Below are 21,236 nucleotides of genomic sequence, written 5' to 3'. Positions count from 1 at the left end.
ATGAACTGACCTGAGTTTATTATCAGATTTTAATTTTTTTTTTCCAATATGGAAGACCATAGCAGCACAAAATGACACCACTGATACATTATTTGTCTTGATTTTTCTGCTTTTCAGCAATGCATTTATTTGATAAGGAAAATCCACACACATTAAAATCATTTTTATTTTTCTCCATTTTTGACACCAAAAGTGAATGTCTTATGTTACAATTCCCTATAGGATGGACACAAGTTTAGCTATTTGGATTACTCAAAAAAGCATTTTAGAAGGAAAAAAAACATTAAACAGGAAAAAACCCCAAAACTATTGCTTTGCTACAAATTACCATGTTTGTCCCAAAATTCACAAAAAGTAAAGCTTCCCCATAGCTATAGTCTACACAATAACTGTACCTAGAGTAAAAAGATATTGACTATTAACTAATGTTCTCAGCTTTTTATAAGTAGCACTTTAAGAATAAGTAGTATGATTTATTGCAATTTTGTACCAAGCAATAAGACTGAACATCTGTATGCTGCAGATTTAAGCACACCAAAAATGTATACATTCACTTTAAAAAGATTTTTGCTTATCACTCTTCATTGGTAGTAGTGAAGTCAGCTGCCTGCTCAACCAAGTTACACAATAGAGAGTGTTTCAGCATGCTTCCACTGAGAAAAATAGTCAATGGCATGAAAGTAGTAAATCTCACCTTAAAAGATGAAACTAGCAGAAAATGCAGCAATGCCCTCTTCATACAAGAATAAAACTTCATATGGAATTTTCACACTTTGAGAATAGTTTTCTACATGAATATTTAAAGATAATCACATAAAGCTGTGTTGGAAAGACCTCACTTTTTAAAAAAGAAAAAGACCACTGCTAATGTTGGAATATCAACTGCTTCAGATAACAATCTTGACCCAAAAATGTATTTTAGTAGCAAATTATTATGATGTCGTTTTTATTTCCCACACATATTACTAATAAATAAGTTCCCCTAAGACATCTCTTGCCAATTAGATTTGTATTCAGTTCCTACAACACTGTAAGCACTAAAATGAAGGGATACATTTAAATGAAGTTACACTTAAACAGAGTTACTAATATGATACTAAGACTGTTACAGAAATGCAAACAGGTTTACAGTTACATTTAATAAAAAGTTACAGTAATCTACAGAAAAGGTTGCTGTTGTACTCTCTCTACATCCTAAGAGATCAAATTCAGTTATTTTGTTACTGAAAAAAAATGCATAAAGGAATGCATTTCCCTTTTCCCATGTTAAAATCATTCTCCACTATAATCTAGAGACAGAAGTACAACTTCTTTTCTGTACAAAGGAAAAGCTTTAAAAACACAGCTTCACATTTTACTACATTTTTGCCCTTCTCAGCTTCCAAGTTCTTGCAAAAACAAATATACATTTTCTCAAAAGTGAATTTAAAGGATGTCCACATTAAAAAAATAAAGCCTACAAAAAGTTCAAAGATTTAAAAAAATGTTACTCCTATGGCAGTGATCTCCTACTTGTCCAAAGTCCAGAAAGTTACCAATGTCCGTTTAATATTATCTTTCTTCATTTATCCAATTTATCAGGTTCCAATCACATTATTTGTAAGAAGTCCTTGAGCCGATGAGAGGGCAGAAGAGTTCTCTACAATTAAAAAACAGGAGATCAAATTGGGTGTGCCTTTCAGAAAGATATTCATTCGGCACCGCCCGGAGTGACAATATTCAGGTATCTAGAAAAAGGATTTCCTTGATTAGTTTCCATTGACTGATAGACCAAAAACATGAAGACTGAAACAACAACAAAGAGAAGAACTTTTATCCACACGGGAACAGGGCGTTCTTTTTTTATTGGTGGTTTCTCCGACTTGATGTCAGTCGAGGTACCGTATTTTTGCGCATACTTAGAGTAACTTTCCTCCAGTATGAAGTCACTGGGCTCTACAGGCCGGCTTGCAGCTCCTTTGATTGGTCTACGGCAGCTAGCACTGTTAATAAAAAAAAAGTAAAACTGAAATACTGAATATTTAAAAGAGCAATCTAAAGTACATAGGGAAGTTTTAGTATAATTAACGAACTAAGAAATATTTCTGGTGAATACAGTACCTGTAATACTACTTTTGAAGCTTGACAGATAAATAAGTTAATAATTCAGTGTTCAAGCAAACACTTTTTAAAAAATCTCAAATGCTACTTCACCCTATCTACATAATAAGGATCATATCTGGCAATCAAACTGTAGAAAAAGTGTCTCCCTCTATTTGCTTTTTTAATGATTACTTATGCAGCTCTGCTGGGATTTCTAAACATAAGATTATCTCTGGCCAATAAAATATCTACTGATGGCTAAGCCAATACACAGAGCTAAAAGACAAAGTAAGGATTAAAAAACCCCACATATACTGCCAAGTTCCTATATACAAGGAGTACACATATATGATCTTTATTTAAAAGAAGAAAAACCAGTGGTATGGATTTAACTAGACTTCAAAACAGAAGAACAAACATAAGTAGTCAGCAGATGCACTACAGTAGTAGCAACTGGTACTATGTATCTCCTTATGGTTACGAGTTTATGCAACTGCATAGACTGCAGTTTAAATTGAAGCTTAATTCACATGGAGATGAAACACAGGAGATGATTTCACACCTTAACACAGGGAAACTTTTTCTGATATCCTTTAAACAGAGCAATTTTTAAAATTGCCTATTTAACCAGAGGGGTTGCTTCAATTTTTGTTTAAATATAAAGACAAAAAACCCCGAAATGCACAAGTAATAGCCTTTCCTAGGTGCTATCCTTATTCACGCTAAGAGCAATCAATATGACTGCCACCTAAAGGAAATAATAGGATATCTAGAAGTTCTTTCTTGCTTTGCAAAAGAAAACTCAAATATATGCTGCAAGATCTTTCCTTAATTTAACATCAGGCCTGAGCAGTTGCATCTAGCCAAAAACTTAAATATTGCAAGTCATTACCACAGAAAAGCCCTTTCCATTTAACTTTCACCAGCCATAATAATTCCTACTATACTACCACCCTGTTCTCCCTCCTCCAATTTCAACAGAGGGGGCTGTTTTGGTAACAAATGTATGTATATAGAATAGATGAATAGGTAGCTGTCACAAATGTCATTGAGCCAGAGTCCAAAAACTGTTCCTCAAAAATCTATCAATATAATCAAAAGTTATTTCTCAGCTTAAATAGGTTTACAAGAATTGAGAAAAAAAGCCCCCATGAACCTTAAAAATACCTAATTCCTGTAGGTGTTGATACTTCATAAGGGAACATTTCTTTAAGAATATCCCTTTCTAGTCTTCTTTCTTCTGTAGTTCTCTCCAGCACCTAGGAAACCAAAACCAGTTAGAGGCTAAACAGACAGCAAACCTAAAAGCTTCTGCATAGCTACCTCAGTGACCACAACCGTGTGCAATTTGTAAGAATGACTGAGTCACCCAGTGCCGTTCAAGAAGTTTACTTCTTGGGTTTTAGAAGTTCGTTTAACCTTAATTATTGGCAGCCATCCAGTCACTTTTGGGGTCTTAAAGCATTCAGTGATCACCTCAGTTTCCTTTAAGATAAAGAGTAAGTTGTACAAAACCTATACACCTGCGAGCCAATGATGTAGATGACCAAAAAAACTTAATCATCACCTCTATCATGGCTGTGTTGAGCAGATCACAGGACTGGTTGTGACCAACATGATTTAAAAAGCACTGATGTGGGCAATCTGTCTCTTCTTGCTGTAATAAACCATACGGTATGCTGTAATAAACCACAGTACAGTAAAATACTGACTGAAATACCCCATCAGCAGTTTGGAATAGAACATCAAGTTGACCCACAACATTCGATTTCACAACTAAGTCTACATTGCAGTCATATTGTAAATGAAGTGTTAATAGCAGCTTTATCTACAGCTACATGAACAGACAAACAGCATCTTGCAATGTAAAATTCCACATTACAGTATTACATTAAGACAATTACATATACTCGCAGGTGCTTTCGACAGTTCTCCAAGAGATATAATTTTTGACAGCTTGAATAGGTTAACAGTAAAAGAATTCTTTTCTTTCTTCATAACTGACAGTAATCTACAGATGCTTTTTTAATTCAGGCATTTGGTCTAAAATAATTCTACTACTTGATTCCCTAAATTAAAGCACATTGCATTTTTTCAGGATAGGTTGATTTACAAGCTCAAAGGGAAGTAACCCAAGTCTAGTCTACTTTAAGCTAAAACGAATTTAAAAGAAAAAAAAAATTCTACATTTTGTTCCGAAAAATAGCAGCACAAGGAGAAGAAACACATCAAAACATATTCGTCTTAGGAAAAAAGAAAAAAAAATCAGATTTTCACACACACATCCAAATCTGAAAGGGGAAGGGAAAATAAGTTTATATTCTGTTTTATGTCATGTGACAACACTAGTTTATTTTGACTGGTGTCACCTGGGCAATGACATCCTCCACCCCCTCTGTACTAAGAAGTAAGTCCACACACACAAGAATTTTGTTCACAGAGAGTAAGCAAGAGCAATCTAAGTTTTAATTTATTTACTTCAGCTGTCATCAGTGGTTTCTTTGGTGTTCTTCTGGGCATGTCTGAGAGTTCACTGACTGACAGTGTAGGAGCTGCATGCTTGAAATTTCCAGGCACCCTATTGCCAACCTGCCGAGATTCAAAATTGTTCAAACTCAGAAACAGCCAAAATACAAAATGAAAAGGGGCAAGGTGGCAAAAACAAAAAGCAAAACCTTTACGTGCATTGAATATATGCATGTTAGAAGTTAACTGAAGAAGGTTATGTAAAAGATACTCCAAGATTAGCAAAAGAAACACACTGCTTATCATTCTGAGTAGGTTCTTTTAAGCCATTTAGAAACATAAAAGCTATTTAGTTCACAAGAACAGCCAAACTTAAAAGCAAATATTCTGCATGTACTTAAATAAATTAAGAAAGTATCTAAGCTTTTAAAGTGGTGCTTTTCAGCCCTCCCCCCAAAAGACATTAGATTGGGACCTAGGTGTTGACCTGGTCCCATTTCAAAGTGAAGAGTACTAGGTACTAAAACAAATACTGAGTATGTGTTTTCAAACACTACAGAATAGTCTTACTTTCCTTAAAACAGTCTTCTATTTGTCCAAAACAGAATGATTCTGTCAGTGAAGATATATTACAGAAGAATATCACAATTGATTAAACATATTTACTAAGCATATTTACTAGGGTCTCGTTGCTTGCAGCCAATATAGTTTCATTTATGGGAGTACTCTCTGATATTACAGCATCATCTATAGGCAACTGTTCTGTAGCTTCCACCTGTTTGTTTAAAACAAACAAAAAACAACAATTGAATAAAAGAGTCACTGGGACCCTAAGAGTGAGAGAAAAAAAGAAAGCTTGTCTATTATAAAAGCCTCTCATCACCCTTTTTCTTGGTGTTCTTCTTGACACTCTTGTAGACTCCCTAGAAAATGCCTGCAGAGGTCCACTTTTTGAAGATCCACTTGTCCAGACAGTCTCAGTAACTCCATCTTGAGAATAGGTCTATTCAAGCATCAAACACATGATCATATACATGAAAACCAGCTCCAAACAACAGATACTCACAACCAAAAGCCAAAATAGCATGCACACTCCAGAAGCAACATGTCTACAATCAAAAAATCTGTGGATCCTAATACATTTAATAATGAATAGCTGGCTAGATTAGTAGCATTGACCATAATAACTATATTTGAGCACATTGTTGCTTAAATACAGAACTGAATAGATAATGCCCAACAGGAAAACCTGATACTTTGCTCACTGTCCTAGAATGAGCTAACATGAGGAGTTATATCAAGTCATGGACAGCAGACATGAAGCTTTCAGGCCCATTACATTTCCTGCCTACACATACATAAAAATAAATCTATGAGCATAAACAGAAAGCATCACCATTTTCTCTACACAGATAGGGTTTTATTTTCTCAAGAAGAGTTGGGCACAGTTTATGCACAGCCACCTTTGTTTCAACAGGAACTAATCTTCAGCCACAGGGGTCGGGGAGAGACACTGAATAATCTTAAAAAGTTTCCACATACAGGGATGAAAGTAACAATTTTCACATAACAGCAGGTTTAAACAATCAAGCCTGATACACATCTCTCACAACTGAAGTAACAGCATGAAGCACCAAGCTTGTATAGCCATTAACAAACGCAGATCATTCCCTATGCTCTACTGCAACTTTCATGCTCAAAGCAAATATTCCCCTCAAAACTAAATCCAAGATGGAAAGGGAGATGTGGAACTGCTTCATCTAGATTACATACAAGATTTTCTTTTTTATTTGGTTAAGTTTAAACATAAAAATTATTACCTCTTAAATACTTCTATCTTTGCACATTAACACCTCATACAGAGATGTATTACCAAGTTTTTAGAAGTTACACTCATTGCTAAATAAAGTTATACACTGCAACTGCCAGTTACAGGTTCAATAGTGGAAATTACTTCACTACAACAGCATCAGCCCCAAAACAAATGTGTTAAGAGAACAAGTTGAAAATTATTTATTAATTGAGAAGGGACAGTGAAACTAGAAGCTGAGCTGCTTTATGGTTCTATGACAAAGTCTGTATAATATCTACACAGCAGAGGGAGCACAAGTGTTTCACTTCATTCCAAAGTCACTGAAGTACTTTATAAAACAAATGCACAGACCTTAGGTCCAAACAGCTTGACAGATTTTTTTTTTTTTTTAGAATTGTAGATTTCAGCCTAATTCTCCAAAATTCTTCATAATTTTAACAGACTTTTGATTAAACATCTTCTAACCCCTTCTTAAATATTTACCAGACACTACATTCTCTTCCTTCCTGCAATCTACAATCACAGTTCCCCACTTCAGCCCCATACACTTTCTATTTGAGAGGTGATCTTTAGAAGCTTAGAAAGAAAACACTAATTTCAGAGTGTTTCTACTCCAACAATCCACTCAGGAAAGCAAATTCACTCATACGAGTAACTACGAGCTCCCCATTCCAGATTATTTGACTATGAATTACTTATCTTCTAATGAAAGTGAGAAGCACTTCACTAATAACTGCCACTCTTCTTCAGATGCTTTAATCATATGTTTTAAGTATCAACTTTCAAGTTTTTTTCTTGCATGAAAAGTTTAGGAAAAACCAGAAACTACTGCATAAAATCCACCCAGACAAAACAAAAAAGAAGAAATAAAAATTGTTGTCTACAGTTATAATTATCCTCACTGTCAATGGAGCAGGCTTCTAATCTTATCAAAATGCAACGCTCATGTTAGGTACACCAACACCCTGTAACAACCAGAGAAACTACAATGGTGCGGTACACAAGCAGTGTTCAGTATGTGCTTCTACCTGTCAAAAAACTCATGAGCAGTAGAGCTATAGATTATGACTTTACCTCAGCTATCACTTATCAAGTTACTATACAGGTAGTTAAAAAAAAAAAATACAGGGAAGAGTAGGGGAACACGACACATGCAGAATGTCACTGTACAAAGTTTCAGGAGAGCGACTAGTTCTACATTGCTCCTTCACATTTACACTGTTTAGCCTACCTCCTTCTGCCCAATGCCATTTACTATGACATGTCAGGCTCAGTTTTGAACTCCTACTCTAGAATGACCTACTGGATTAGAAGAGGGTATTTAAATTAGGGTTTTCTGCCAATTTTTCACTATGAAGACGTAATTAAACAAAAACAGCAGAGCTCAAGTTCATCCAGCCCTCCACTGCTAACTAACTGATAAGACCCATATTCAACTTCCCCACCCAATTTCTTCTGCATCAGTCTGCCTAATAACTGTCTATCTATTTGTACTCTCTTCTCAAGAGAACAGCTACATGCAGCCATGCCAAATGACAAACAGCCTTGTCAGCTACATACGTCTGGTCTAAAAGGAGTGCTGCACAGGACCTAGAAGTAACTAGCAAGTCTGCTCACACCACACTGCCCACCAGTTCAGCCTCACCATGCTTCAGGCCCTCAATCTTTGTGCCAATGCCGCACAGCGCAAAACAGTTGAAGTAATTCTGCAGAATGAGCACAGTCCCTTGACACATTAGCTGAAAACCTACAATGTAATTCCAAAGAAGAGGAGGAAAAAAAAATCTTCCCCACGTTCTGGTTTTGTTCTCAGCAAAATACATGACTACACACATTTGCTAGCCAAAAGCATTAAGTTGTTCTTGGCTTCAAGCAGCTGCAAAATTTTACTGGGGGGTGGGTGGAGCTGTTTGTTTTGGGGTTTTTGGTGGTTTTGTCTGTTTGCTGTATTTAAAAAAAAACCCAAAACAAGAAGAAACAGCCAGAAGTTCAAAAGTAAAAGGTTCAACAAACTAAAGAGAGTTCCTGAAGAATTTAGCAATTTTGAAATTAGGTAATTTTTTGATTATTCCTTTGATTAAGTCCTGGTAATTGAGATATGCAAGTTGCAAAATATTGCATCTGTACTGCACATGTAAGACTGCAAAAACAGTAATGACCTGATACTAATATAGTGAAACTGGATGACAAAAAATTGAGTAAGCAAATCATCACTTAAAACGCCACAAAAATACCTCAGTAAATATCTTTTATTCTGTAAGAGTTCCTGAAGGCTACAAGTTTTGTTTGTTGATAGCAGAATTAAATATCTTTATTACACTGAAGCTGGCAGGGATTTCTGGCAGAAATACCATTTAGAAAAAAAGTGATTCTTACAATACAAGAACCTAAAGATTAAGATGCTCATTATAAAGACCATTACAAGCACAAGTTGCCTGATCAAATTAAAGAATATTTGGTGTATTGAACTATGTGTGTGTTTTAATTTTTTGAAGTAAAATCTGTTCAGCTTGCATCCTAAAACTCCAACTTAAAACAAGCAAATTATTTATGGATCTCCACAGCTGTGTTGTATTACTCAAGATCATATAGCAGCATTTTACCTGCTTTAAGAGACATCCATAGCTAAAGCATGTTTGTACATATACACACACACATTAAATAGCAAGCATCTGGCATTTAACAAAGTATTGAGAAAAGTCACTGCGATCTGCTAAAATACACTAAGCAATTAAAAAGTCAGATTCTGGGTCAGTGACTGTTTCTTTACAAGTCCTTTACTGTAGCACAACTTCACTACTTACTGGACAGATGAACAACACTCTAAAGACTCTAAGTATCCTAATCTGGGGAACAGGGTATTTAGTGACACTTTCATAACAGAAGGACAGATCGGCTATCAACTACAAAACCCTGTATTCAGCAGTATGAAAATCAGAGGTACTTCTGTAAAATGCCTCTTCCATCAAGACAGCAGAACTAATATTTATAAGTAAAGAACAGGTGGTACATACAGGTGGGAGACCTACACTTGTTATTTATTCTTTTTCTTCATAGGAGAAGTTTTTCAACAAATTCGCATCTACTCTAGTACTGCTGCTACAAACATAGTTGAAGAAAAAATATTACATAGACAGCTAGAGTACGTGTGTACACGCATACAGACATATAGGCATATACCCAAATACATTACTTCACATACTACATTTAAATGAGTCATTAAACAGATGTATTTAAAATGCATACCTATATCTGTAGCTATCTAATCATATATATACGTATTTTAAAACACTCGTTAAAAAAAACAAAAAAAACCCACACATCCCTTTTTCCAAACTTTTTTTTTTTTTGAGAAACCACTGCTTTTATTAAATCAAGTTGATTATGAGCATCCAACAGAAAGCCATCAGCCCACGTGACTTAATCTGCTAGGTTTCCGAAATGAAACACATTAAGGTTGCCTACTATTTTTCTCCAGGAGGTGCTACAGCACGTAGCAAGTCAGACAAACAGCTTTTAGCAGACCATAACTTTGAACATTATCAGACAAGCTAAAAACAGCCGCTATAGTTAATTCACAAGATTTTCATGCTACATTAGAACAGGCTTTCTAAAAGAACTTTTAAAAACCAGCATGGCTCACTTAGTCAAATGTGATGTTAAAAGTAGTAAGGTGTTTAGTGAGCACATCACCTGCAGTTAGTAGCTGTTCCACGTGCCGCTTTGACAAACATACCTGGTTATGTTCAACAACTCTTTTTTGTTTGAGTGCTACTGGCATCTTCATCCTGGCTTTCAGAGGTTCTCTCTTCTCAAGCCTCAGCTCAGTCTTCGGATCTACAATCAGTTTTAATATAACTAGTTTAATATACTACTAGTTGTTGTACCAACTACTAGTTGAAACCAAATGTATTTTAATAAAAATTCATTCTGAGAGGCAACATAACTCTTATGAGTTACCATTTTCTTAAAAAGCTGTGAAACAGGTATATTTCTCTATTAAATGTATAAGAACAAAGACTTTTTAAGAATAACCTTAAAATTATTTTAAAACACGTATTTACTTTTTTTGCTAAAAATCCTACATTTCGGATAAGCCTTGACAAATCCAGCAGTTCCATTTAGAAACTGCTATCAAACCGCAATTCCTTTAATCAAAGTACCATTCTACTATTGATTGTAGGAAAGGTATTGAAGCTTGTCAATATTGTTTGAAGTTGATAAAGTAGTTTCTTCTAATATATCTCCTTTTATATAAAACCCCATTTTTGATGCAGTAGAAAGTGGTTAGCAGTCATCTCACCAATAAAAAGATGCATTATTTCCACCACTTTTCTAAAATTCTAATAGCTTTACACCAACATATTTAAGATTTATTAATAAAAAACTTTTTTTTGGTAGCGGAGAAGGGGAATATTTGGGTTTGAGTTTTTTCCCCGAGTGTGTGAACAGTTCAGTATTTATATGAAGCATATGTAATTATAAGAAGTTATCTGTCAGTTGTGACTGGGCTCTTGGCTGTCCCAAACATTAATAAATCAATCTCTAACATCCTTTCCCCCTTAAAAGTGCAAGATATAAAAGCTGAAAAACAAGCCCAAATATGCAAGGGAGATCAATCCAATTACTAGTTGTATTTCAACCCTTTCTGTCCTATGTCCGTGGAAATTCCTGTAAAAAACAAAACAAACCCACTCCCAAAACCAACTCATACTAAATAAGCATCTTCTAACACCCAATTCAAGTAATTATTTAAAACCTGTGCTGTTTTTATTTTTTATAAATTGCACAATGGTGTGTTTTGGGTTTCACTTCCCCCACCACTACACATGTTTGATACAAACTTGATATTAAAACCCAGAAAACACAGCCAGGACCAACCAGTCCTGGTTGGACTAGTACTTAAGTATGAAGTGCAAAGAACATTGAAACACCCAATATGCAGTTCTCCTATCTATTGGATTTACAGGCTCCATCCAGTCTGGGGAAAATGAAGGGACCAGTTCAGTAGCAAAAGGTTTCCTTTCCCAGAACAGGCATCTGGATCATTGTGCTGGTACTGCATGACCAAGTACATGACTGACATGGCCCACAGCCCTATTTTACAGCCTCACCCAACAGCAAGATCATACCCTCTTTAGGTTATTTGTACTGCAAGGATTACTCATGTATAATTTGAATTGTTCCCACGCAAGTTCCACTTGAGTCTTACCTTCCTCATTGTCACTGTACTGGTCAGAATCATTGTTTCCATTCTGTCTGGTGTTCTCAGTAGTTGAAATTGCTGGGAGAGGCACAGGTGCTTTCAGGTCAGGACCTTGTTCCATCAGTTTCAGAAGCTTTTTCTCATAAAGTTTCCTAGTAGTAGCTATAACAAGGAAGGATACATGTTAAAGAAACAGTTTTAATCTTTCCTGACTTGCCTGATAGAACTTGGCTATTACATATTCTTTGGGAATTTCTGAACATAATGTTTTGTTTACTTTTAATCAGTTTGTATGGCCCAGAGTGTCTCTCTCTCTCTCTATATATATACACAGGCACACACCTCTAGGTACACAACTCTGCCTCTAAGGCTTCTAACTTTTCAGTTTAAGAGAATTCTTAGATAAACTCAGACCTCTTTGTACGCTGAAAGTTATAGAAAGGAAATTTACCTCATTCTTAGATGTTTTGCTTCATATGCTGCAATATAAAAGCTGTTATTCCCTCACAAAAAAAAAAAAAAAGTGAATTTGATAATGCAAGGGTAACAATTTCCATGTAGATTGTTCTATTATTCTCCTAATTCACTCACCCTGAAATTAATTCCCCTGCCTTTTCCTTGTTGTCAAATTGAGTCCAATAAGCATCAGATACGGTGCAAGCAAGCAGCAACAACAGAACTTTCTGCTTGCTGCCATCTAGCCATCAGGTTGGCTTGCTTGAGCTAAGAGTACAGCTGTTTAAAATATTTTAAGTCTAGCACATACTTCCACATCTGGACTTTGTTGGCAAAAAAATGTAGAGGTGACTAGTGCCTGAGCTGTTAGCTGCAGGAAAAAAAAAAAAATCATCTAACTTTTGAAGTTTTCTGATAAGAGGAAACCACCATTTAAAAGAAATGGCAGCCTCTCAAGAAAGAGTCCATACCCTCTAAGAAATAAAGGCAATAAATTAGACCAAATGTAAATGCCTTTCCAGTGGACTACATGGTTTCTTGAGTACTATCCAAGAGGCACAGGATGAATGGCAAGGCATGCAGAATCAGCTAACTGAAAATATTACAGATAAGACTTTGAATACACACAGGACTGCAGGCTCAGTCATGGACACTTCCATCCACCTAGGATTTTAAGAACATTCCACAGAAGGCTCTGCATACTACAGATAACAATCTTTTTTTCAAGAGTTGTGAAATCAAATTCCCTTGCCATTAGGCTACTGCACAATCTGAAAGGCAAGGTACTTTGATCTCACATCACAGACAAGTGCCCAAGGCAGGAGATTAGGCTGGGGTCAGGACTACTCCTGACATAGGCCAGCACACAGGACAGAATTCTAGGCTAGAAAAAAACATTAGCAAAGGAAAACATTACTGCACAATACTGTCAGTAAGAAATGCTCTAGGGAAAGGGAAGTTCCCTGTTCTCATTCTGCTCTCCATGCTATTAGGTTATTATGTAAGAGATATTTCCTATTTAAGTGAGCCCAGATCTAAACTTCTGTATCACAAGACCTAACTAGCCCAGCACTGAACTTTAACTAATGGTTACACAGCTTCAGGAAAGAAGTTGGAATATCTCCAGCTGGCCTAGAACAGGAAAAGCAAACTGCAGACTTGCTCACCTGCAATGCTTCAAGACTTCTCAATGTAAACAGACATTTGATGAAAATATCCTAGGTGGAAAGTAGCATTGCAACAGTACTGGTACTAAAAAGTAACTGTACCAGGGAAACTTCACAAGTGAGGTATAACAAGAAATAAAACAGATTAGTATCTACTAGTTCAATTGACCTACCTACAATTGGGCCGGGATTTACTCCATACTTCATAAGTTTCTCTTGAAGGTCTTCATTACTCATCTCGGTTATATCTAGGCCATCCTTCTCCTCTGGTCTGGGTTTGTCAGTTTTCTTTGTAGCTTTCTGAGAATAGGAGGAAGAAATGAGAGACAGTGTTTCCAGTTAATACTGAACACATTTTTTTCTTCTAAGGTAACAGGAAAACACAGTGTGCTAAACATATAAACCCAGAAGAAATTAATTCTATTCTTACCCATGATCACTACTAAAGCCTATGTGAAAACAGTACAAACATTTACATCTACTAAGAAAACACACACAAGTTTTCTGCTTAGGAAGGAAATACCCAGTACAAGTCTCCTCTGCAGTTAAAAAAAAAAAAAAAAAGAAATCACTCATTATTCTGGTCTTGTGTTTTAATTTGAAGTTCAAATATATAGCGGGAAGGGATTGCTTTCCTGTGACTGGAGAAGTAAGCTTCTAGCCATTTCACCATCACTACACAAAACTACAAATATTTATGTTACATTGCCGTTTATTTGCATTATTTTTCTACCTGATAGGTCATTTCTTCCTCTAATGATATGGAACAAGTTCTTTAGTATCTACATACTTCCAACCAAGTTTCCAAAACCCCTATTCCTACTTATCCTGTCATTCTCTGTAAGATTACATAATATTACAAGGAAAAGCAAAAATCAGAAACAGTCTCATATTTCCAAAATCCTGCTTGTCTGCTTAGGCCTCTGCTACTTGTAGCTCTAAAAAATTCTAAATCCAACTCTGGCAACACTACTTGAACACTTGGCAATGCACCATCACTACATGCAGATGGCTATCAAAATAATCTGCTGAGATGCTACTCCTAAATTAGCAGTTTCCTCTCAATCCAAACAGAGTGATCATAACACTTCAACTTGGGAAGCCTCTGTTGCTACAATAGGGTTTGTAAAAGTGAAGAGGTAAAACACAAAAAAGCATGCTTAGTATTTGCATGCTCTTTACTAAGAAAGACCTTGATATTGCTTTGAAATAAGTCACGTTTGTATCTCAAAGTTGTATTATATAAACAGACAATTTCTGCACTTAGCATTTTTCTCAACACAGTTGTCCAGAGGGCCTATCTGGTTGTTTTTTTGGTACTAACAAAAAATTAAAATTCCAAATACAAATAGGCTATAAGCACTCAAGTAATGATTAACAGGTCATCTTCTTGTTGCATTTTATAAGATAGCAACAAAACACTTTAAGTAATGATTTACATGAGCTAACAGCATCTATCTAGCTATTGATGCCAGTTCAATATTTGTTTGCATGCAAGCTTGGTCTTGCCTCAAGTATCTTGGTATTTTAAAACTAAGCAGGGACTAAACGAGGGCTTCCCAAATATATCTGACTCCAAATTTTCCTCTTACTTTTGGATATTCCACCATGATAAACTTAAAATCAGGTGCTGAAAAGCAACAGAATCTCTAAGGATCATGGCATTTCTTTAAGAAATAGACTCCAAACAGTCCAAAGAAAGTATAGGGTCATTAAAGCAGCAGATTTGACTGAAGACAGATTTACAGCTCACTTTATCAGTCATTGCACTCTTAATTAGTTTCTGAAGCAATTGAGCCATACCCAAGAAACAATCAACTTGCAAATGCACGAGACTTTTATTCATTTTTGAACATGTTGGTCATAACATTATGTCAAGTTAAATATTGCATTAACTTTAATTTCATATTCAATGTGTTTTTTCTGGACTACTGAACTGTACAAACAGAAAAGTTCTGAAAAAAATGCTGGGTTTTCTTGTTGAGATCTGTTTAGACTAATGACAGCTCTGCTGTTTGCCCACATCACCACACAAATTAATCAAGATGCTAGTCCATATTTCAGAAAAAAACCACCATGGTGCAGGAAATCGGCATTCCAATGACACTTTAGAGAAACTGGAATCCCAATGTAATGTATCCCTACCTTTGTTCACTTAGAGACCACAGAAGAGACTATAACAATATACACCAGAAATATATACTCTGCATTCTGGACGCCATTTCACCTTTTCCTGCACAACTGTCACAAACAGAGATCATCAAAACAGCCTGTTTCAGCAAAGAAAAAGAGTAGGGAGGGGATGAAGGAAGTTGAAAGTAATCTATGTTCTTCAATAATTGGGCCAGATGTGTTCATTTTGTGTTCTGCAAGGTCACAGCTTTTACTTTTGAACACCTATTCTCCTTAGAGCAGGAGCAAATGACTTCCCTTGTACAAGTAGAAAGCTGCCATCTAATCATTGACTGGACTACAAGGTGAATCTCTAGAAGCATAAGGCTGGATAGAAGAATTTATCACACCTCAGCTGTGGTATGACAGCATCAACTTCAGCAACAACGCTAAATTAAATTATCACTACTATTATAGTAAAATGCATCACTATGCTTCCTGTGAATTATGACAACTTGTCCGCTGGACTACACCATGAGACAGATCAAAAGAGCCAGCTTAAAAGTTTAACACTGTAAATTAAATACAAACAAACCCAAAAACCCACACTCTCATTTACCTGTTTTAAGGCCACAAGAAAATGTCTTACTGTGGTGCAGAGATTAAGTACTTGAAATGAAATTGTGGCAGAATTTGCCAAAGTAAGGTAGTGCCATTGACCACTTTGCCCATAATGTAAATATTTTTGCAGTAATACACCCAAATCTATGTAAATATTTTTGCAACAATATACCCAGATCAATAAATCCTTATCTGAAGATCTTCTAATCCGATCCAGAGCTCACAGCACTAAAAAAATTTTTCTAGTCATTGCTATTTTCTAGAAAACAGAAGATGGAAAATTATCTGCATACTTCACAGCCAGAGACCAGCTTAATCAGGCAGACTTCATAAGCGCCTGTACTAGTCCTAGCACTGTCCCAAAGACAAGCATAAGAAACATGCTGAACAATCCATTAAATAATAAAACCAACTATAGGACATCACCCAAAACTATTTTCAAATCCCAAGTTAAATGGCATCTACATCAGGATACCCAAGGATTTTAATCCCAAACAGGTGCAGCTTCATCGCTAGACACAACAAAAGGTCAGGGCTTATTTATGATTTCTCTGAATGAGGTTAAGATAGGCTAAAGAAAGCCCAAATCACACCAAGAGAATACTGTTTAATTCTCCAGTCTGCAGAGTTTCCTCTGGTAACAAATAACTATTTCTCTTAGGAGAAGTGAAGGAACTGGATATGCAAAGTGTTAATAATAGATTTATACTGTGAAATAGGTCTTTATTCCCCTTGTACTTTTTATTCTACCATACACAATCATTCCCTGCAGTAGAATTTCCTTTTTTAAAAATCAAGTCCTACTAAACTTTTTAACCTTAAAGGCCTGGAAACAATATTTACCAAGAGCTACAGGATAGACAAACAGTGGAAAGGACATTATGCAGCAGCAATTCAAAAGATACTGATACACACAACTTAGAGAACTCACTACCTTTTAACCTTAATTAGTAAGTGCCAGACTTAAAATTTCCCAGCCTGTGTACAGTAACAGACAGAAATTGTAAGATTATGGACTATACAACCCTTCCACCCCTTCTCCTCCCAGACACTAATTTCCATGTTACTTGGTGAAGGAAATGCACCCACTCAAAGTCTGAAGGTGCAGAACAGCCTGGCAGGACTTCTCACTATAGTGGGAATTACTTTGGTCATCTCATCCCTGCTGCCCACAGCTTTCTCTCAGCCAGCAGATGAGCACTGTTTAGAAGGCCACAAAGGATTTAAACTGTATTCTGGGTGATGTTGGTGTGGCACTTCGTAATTAAGACATACAGCCACACAGCAAACACCAAAGAGATTCCCTGCCTTCACTGGGCACGCAGAGATGCTTTACACTGCCTCATCTATCCAGTACACTTTCCACAAACCTAATCTTCATAAACTACCAGTTTTATCATTATCTTCTCTTTTCCAATAGGGAAGGGGTTGAAGCTGTTGTTACCTCAGCTACAGATATCACAACCACAGCATTCTGACTACGAAGAGCTGAAGCTGGCTCTTTATTTACTTGGCTACTTGATTAGAACAAAAATTCTCAACAACCCGAACAAACAACTCTCCCCCTTCCCCCCCATCAAACTAAACATCTTTACGTGATAGGTCTCTTGTATGACCTTTCTAACAGGCCCTTCAGGTCCAGATGTTCTCATCATACCTTCATTAACAGGAGACATCTGACTGATCTTTTTCATGTAATCACTTTAAAGGTCAAAAATATCACTCAATATATGCATTAGAAGTGATTCTTCCAGGACATGAAATACACAGCAAACTCAGTCATAATATTCTACGCATTCTCAGCTCTGAACAGTTCCTGTTTGACAACAGAGTCAAGACAATATTATTGGTACACGCTTTAAAATAATGGTCCTAGAGAGGAAAAAATGTAATTTCATAGTTACTTTTCCTGTGAGCTATCTTTGCTGACATTCAGCCCGTAACTAACCAGGACAAGGGGCATTCAGAAGCAGATGGTTCACCCTGCAGCAAAACAGTGTCTTGTATACCTAGTCACTGTCCTCAGATACCACTATGCCAAACAGGCTTAAGGGAAAAAAGCAAAAAAGTTGCTCAAAAACATTAGTAGAGCTGGAGAAGCTGGCTCCTCTAGACAATATTATCAGACTGAGCCACAAACAGGCATGATTTTAAAAGCTTTTCCTGTTCTGGTAGGAATATATAGCCAAAGTGAGCTATATATTCTTGGGCTGGATAGAGCTAAGACAGAAGAGTGATGGATTCAAAACACATAATTAGCAACAGAATTCAAACTATGAGGTTTTGTCTCTGCACAGCTTTTATCAATAGAAAATAAGCACCTGAATGCATTATCAAGTGCTCAGAATTTAGAAAAATCCCACTAAAATGACAGTGTAGACAGTTCAAAATTACTAATTACCATGTCGAAACTCTTAATGCCAGCATTAAGAGACCTGGTATAGCTTTCAGCGACTGCAGAATGGATATTCAGATTATTCTTTGCACTTGCTGATCACGCCCACTTTAAGAAAAGCGATGCCTGCCCCCCTTCAGGACCCCCAAGCCAGCCGAGTGATCCCGCGGGTGTCGCAGGAGGAGCCGCTCGGAGCGAGCGCCCCCTGGCGCCCGGCCCGCACCGCCGCACGGGCCGCGACCCCGCCCGCGCTGCCCCACCCTCCGACTCCTCCGCACACACGAGGACTGCAACTCAACCAGGCTGCAGGCTCTGAGAGGCTTGTAACTATTTGCCCGTAATAAAGCCACGGGCGAGCGGGCCCAGGGAGGGGTGGGGGAAGGCCCGTTCTTTTACTTTATTCCTCCTTTCCATAAATCCTTGCAGTTCCAGCTTCCCCCCTTGCCCCTTATTTCTAACTTCTTTCAAATGTCAGAGTGCTTTCCCTCTTGTCCTCTCTTAATCTTATCAAGATATTTGGCTTTCGTTTTTCACCAGAATCCCAGTCCCCTAGGATGTCAGGCTTCTTTCACTCTTCCACTTCTTTCCAATTGTTCTGGGGCAAATTGCTCTGGAGGCACCTGTGCTAATCTTTTTGAAGGACAGCTGATCAGAGAAGCACCCTTATGCCAAAAGACATTAACAGGAACAAGTTACTCAGGCTACAAGCAGTTGCAGAACTACTCAAGTGGCACAAAGGAGGCAACAAGTACACATCATCCAAGTTTGTTTTGCTTGGCAGGTATTGTTTGGGATTTTTCTGAGTGTTTTGGTTGGGGTGGGGGGGGGTCAAGGGGAAGGCGACACAACACAGGGCACAAAGGACGCAAATCTGAGTAGCTCTCACTGGAGTATTTGCTGAAGTTCTGGAAGTTCTGATGATACAGTGCTCTGATACTAACACACAAGATAAGCATAAGTTACACAGAGCCTTCCAGATATTGTTAACAAAAGTGTAGGAGTACCACCCATTCTGTAAACATCAAAAAACTCACCCATAATTGTTTAAACTTAAGCACTGTGGAAAGCAAAACTCAGATCTAGGATAGGAACTAGCAGTTCTGAGATGTTACTCCTCCAACAAGCATGAAACAAGTCAGATTCATGCTCATCCTGTTTAACTCAAAAGCACCTTATGAATGCTATCTGCAGACCACTCTAAGAGATATGTCTGTTTCACTGTAACTGCATTCAGTAAATGCCAATTAACTGTCTGAAATAGACAGAATTAAAGTAAATAACTTGGTTTTAGAGATATCTTCCTCTTGAAGTTGCAGTTTTCAACTTTTTAATTCAAGAACTGTTCTCTTGGGCTTTTGAAGGTTAAAGCGTGAAAGACCTTCAAAGGACTCCGTTTCTCGGCACTCCCGTAACTAATGACCTTTGAAACACAGTATCTAAGATACAATTAAATACTTTCACTCACTATCACACACATTAGGACTCCGGAAGCTGATAATCATTATCCAAGCCTTTTCTCGAGATCAGACATCTTACAATTATCAATTACAACACTGCTTTCTCAATATATGCAAATTTATAGCCCACTTAGGAAAAAATAAGAAAGAAATCACATTTTCCCAAAGAGAAAAACTTCAAATGGCATCATCTTCCCCTCTTTCCTCACACGTGTAAAGTCTAAGAAAACAAGCACAGCGGACAAACAGAACAGGCACCAGAGGCGCTTGGCTATAATACACATCTTAGGGGTACGAGCAAGACATCTACATTACGCAGACCCTCTTTACACTAAACAGTCCACTTCATTAAGCGAAACAAACCAGCTGTTCCCGCACAGCTTCATCCTTTCATTTAGAGGCATTTACACCGAGCAGCGCTGCTGCCGTACAACCGTACAACAAGCGGACCGGAGCCCTTTCCTGAGCAAGTTGCAACCTCGTACAGGTCTCTTGCTTCGTTCCTCCAACACTGAAATGGTCTACTTAGGACGCCGCTCGCCAAGCTACAGTAAAGGTTTCCCAATTTACAGTCGGGGGGCTTCGCACTCTCCACGCGCGGTCGCGCTGCCCCGGCTCCCCGAGCCAGCCGCTCCAAAGGGCGCTCCGGGCGGGATGCATCCTGGAGGAGCAGCCAGCGGCCCCCGTCCCAACTCGTTCCTGGTGCTGGGCGGCCGCCCAGCAGCGCCGCTGCCCCTCTCCCCCAGGCGGAGGGACCATCCCGGCCGGGCACGATCTCACCCTCAGCCGCGCCAGAGACTCTCCCGACCCCGTGCGGGCACCCCGGCGCGTCGTGCCGCTCCCCGAGCCGCGGCCGGCGGCCGGAGGCGGCCGGCCCCGTTCGGGCGGGAAAGCGGGCCCGAGGCTGCCAGGAAGCCGAGGCGGCGGGGGCAGGAGGCAGCGGTACTCACCCGCCCGGCGGCAGCAGCTCCGCGGCTCCGGGCGCCGAGAGGTGTGGGCTCCCGCTCCTCGTCGCTGGAAAAGTCGGGCTGCGCGAGGGCGGGCGGGTTGCGGGCGGTGAGGTGCTGCAGGTAGAGCTGCACGTACACGTCCTTGCGCTGCTCGCCGCCCGGGAGGCTCACATTGTTAGCGATCAGCTCGCTCTTCAGCTTCTCCTTGGTCAGCACCGACGGATCCGCCAGGAACTCGGGCATCGCCGCCGGCCGCAGCCGCCGCTCTCCCGGGAGAGGCACCAACAAAGCGCGGGGAGAAGGGGCGGGGGAGCGGGAGGAGGAGGACTCGCCTGCTCCGCGCCAGGGACCAGCTCCACAGCGGGCGGGCGCGCGCACCGAGCGCTTCTTCCCAGACAGCAATAAACGGCGCCCTGATTGGCGGGGAGGGCAACGAAGCGGTTCCGCTATTGGCTGGCGGGCGGAAAGGGGGCGGGACGCGCGGGAGCAGCGGCGTTGGTGCTTTGCGCGAG

At 38.7% G+C, this 21,236-nt stretch overlaps 1 protein-coding gene across 7 annotated transcripts; it reads right to left on the bottom strand.

Moving 5' to 3' along the window:
* Window positions 1-912: 912 nt before the first annotated feature.
* TMPO (thymopoietin) lies at window positions 913-21,198 on the bottom strand. 7 transcript variants are annotated; one of them, XM_053977888.1, is made up of 10 exons: window positions 20,725-21,196; window positions 13,363-13,489; window positions 11,574-11,729; window positions 10,098-10,198; window positions 5,432-5,551; window positions 5,228-5,323; window positions 4,561-4,671; window positions 3,650-3,739; window positions 3,250-3,341; window positions 913-1,982 (listed from the first exon to the last, which is right to left on the bottom strand). In XM_053977888.1, exons 1-10 carry the CDS (start codon window positions 20,965-20,967, stop codon window positions 1,691-1,693), a joined length of 1,428 nt encoding a protein of 475 aa, XP_053833863.1. In that variant the 5' UTR covers window positions 20,968-21,196; the 3' UTR covers window positions 913-1,690. The 7 variants fall into 7 exon arrangements, with proteins under 7 accessions (XP_053833863.1, XP_053833865.1, XP_053833864.1 ...); XM_053977890.1 differs by lacking the exon at window positions 5,432-5,551; XM_053977889.1 differs by lacking the exon at window positions 3,650-3,739 and having other exon boundaries at window positions 20,725-21,189.
* Between the last annotated feature and the right edge of the window lie 38 nt (window positions 21,199-21,236).

The sequence above is a fragment of the Vidua macroura genome, chromosome 5 (assembly GCF_024509145.1).
Source record: "Vidua macroura isolate BioBank_ID:100142 chromosome 5, ASM2450914v1, whole genome shotgun sequence".
Taxonomy (NCBI): domain Eukaryota; kingdom Metazoa; phylum Chordata; class Aves; order Passeriformes; family Viduidae; genus Vidua; species Vidua macroura.
The sequence above is the reverse complement of the archived record's forward strand: the minus strand, read 5'-3'. Positions and strand labels throughout refer to the sequence as shown.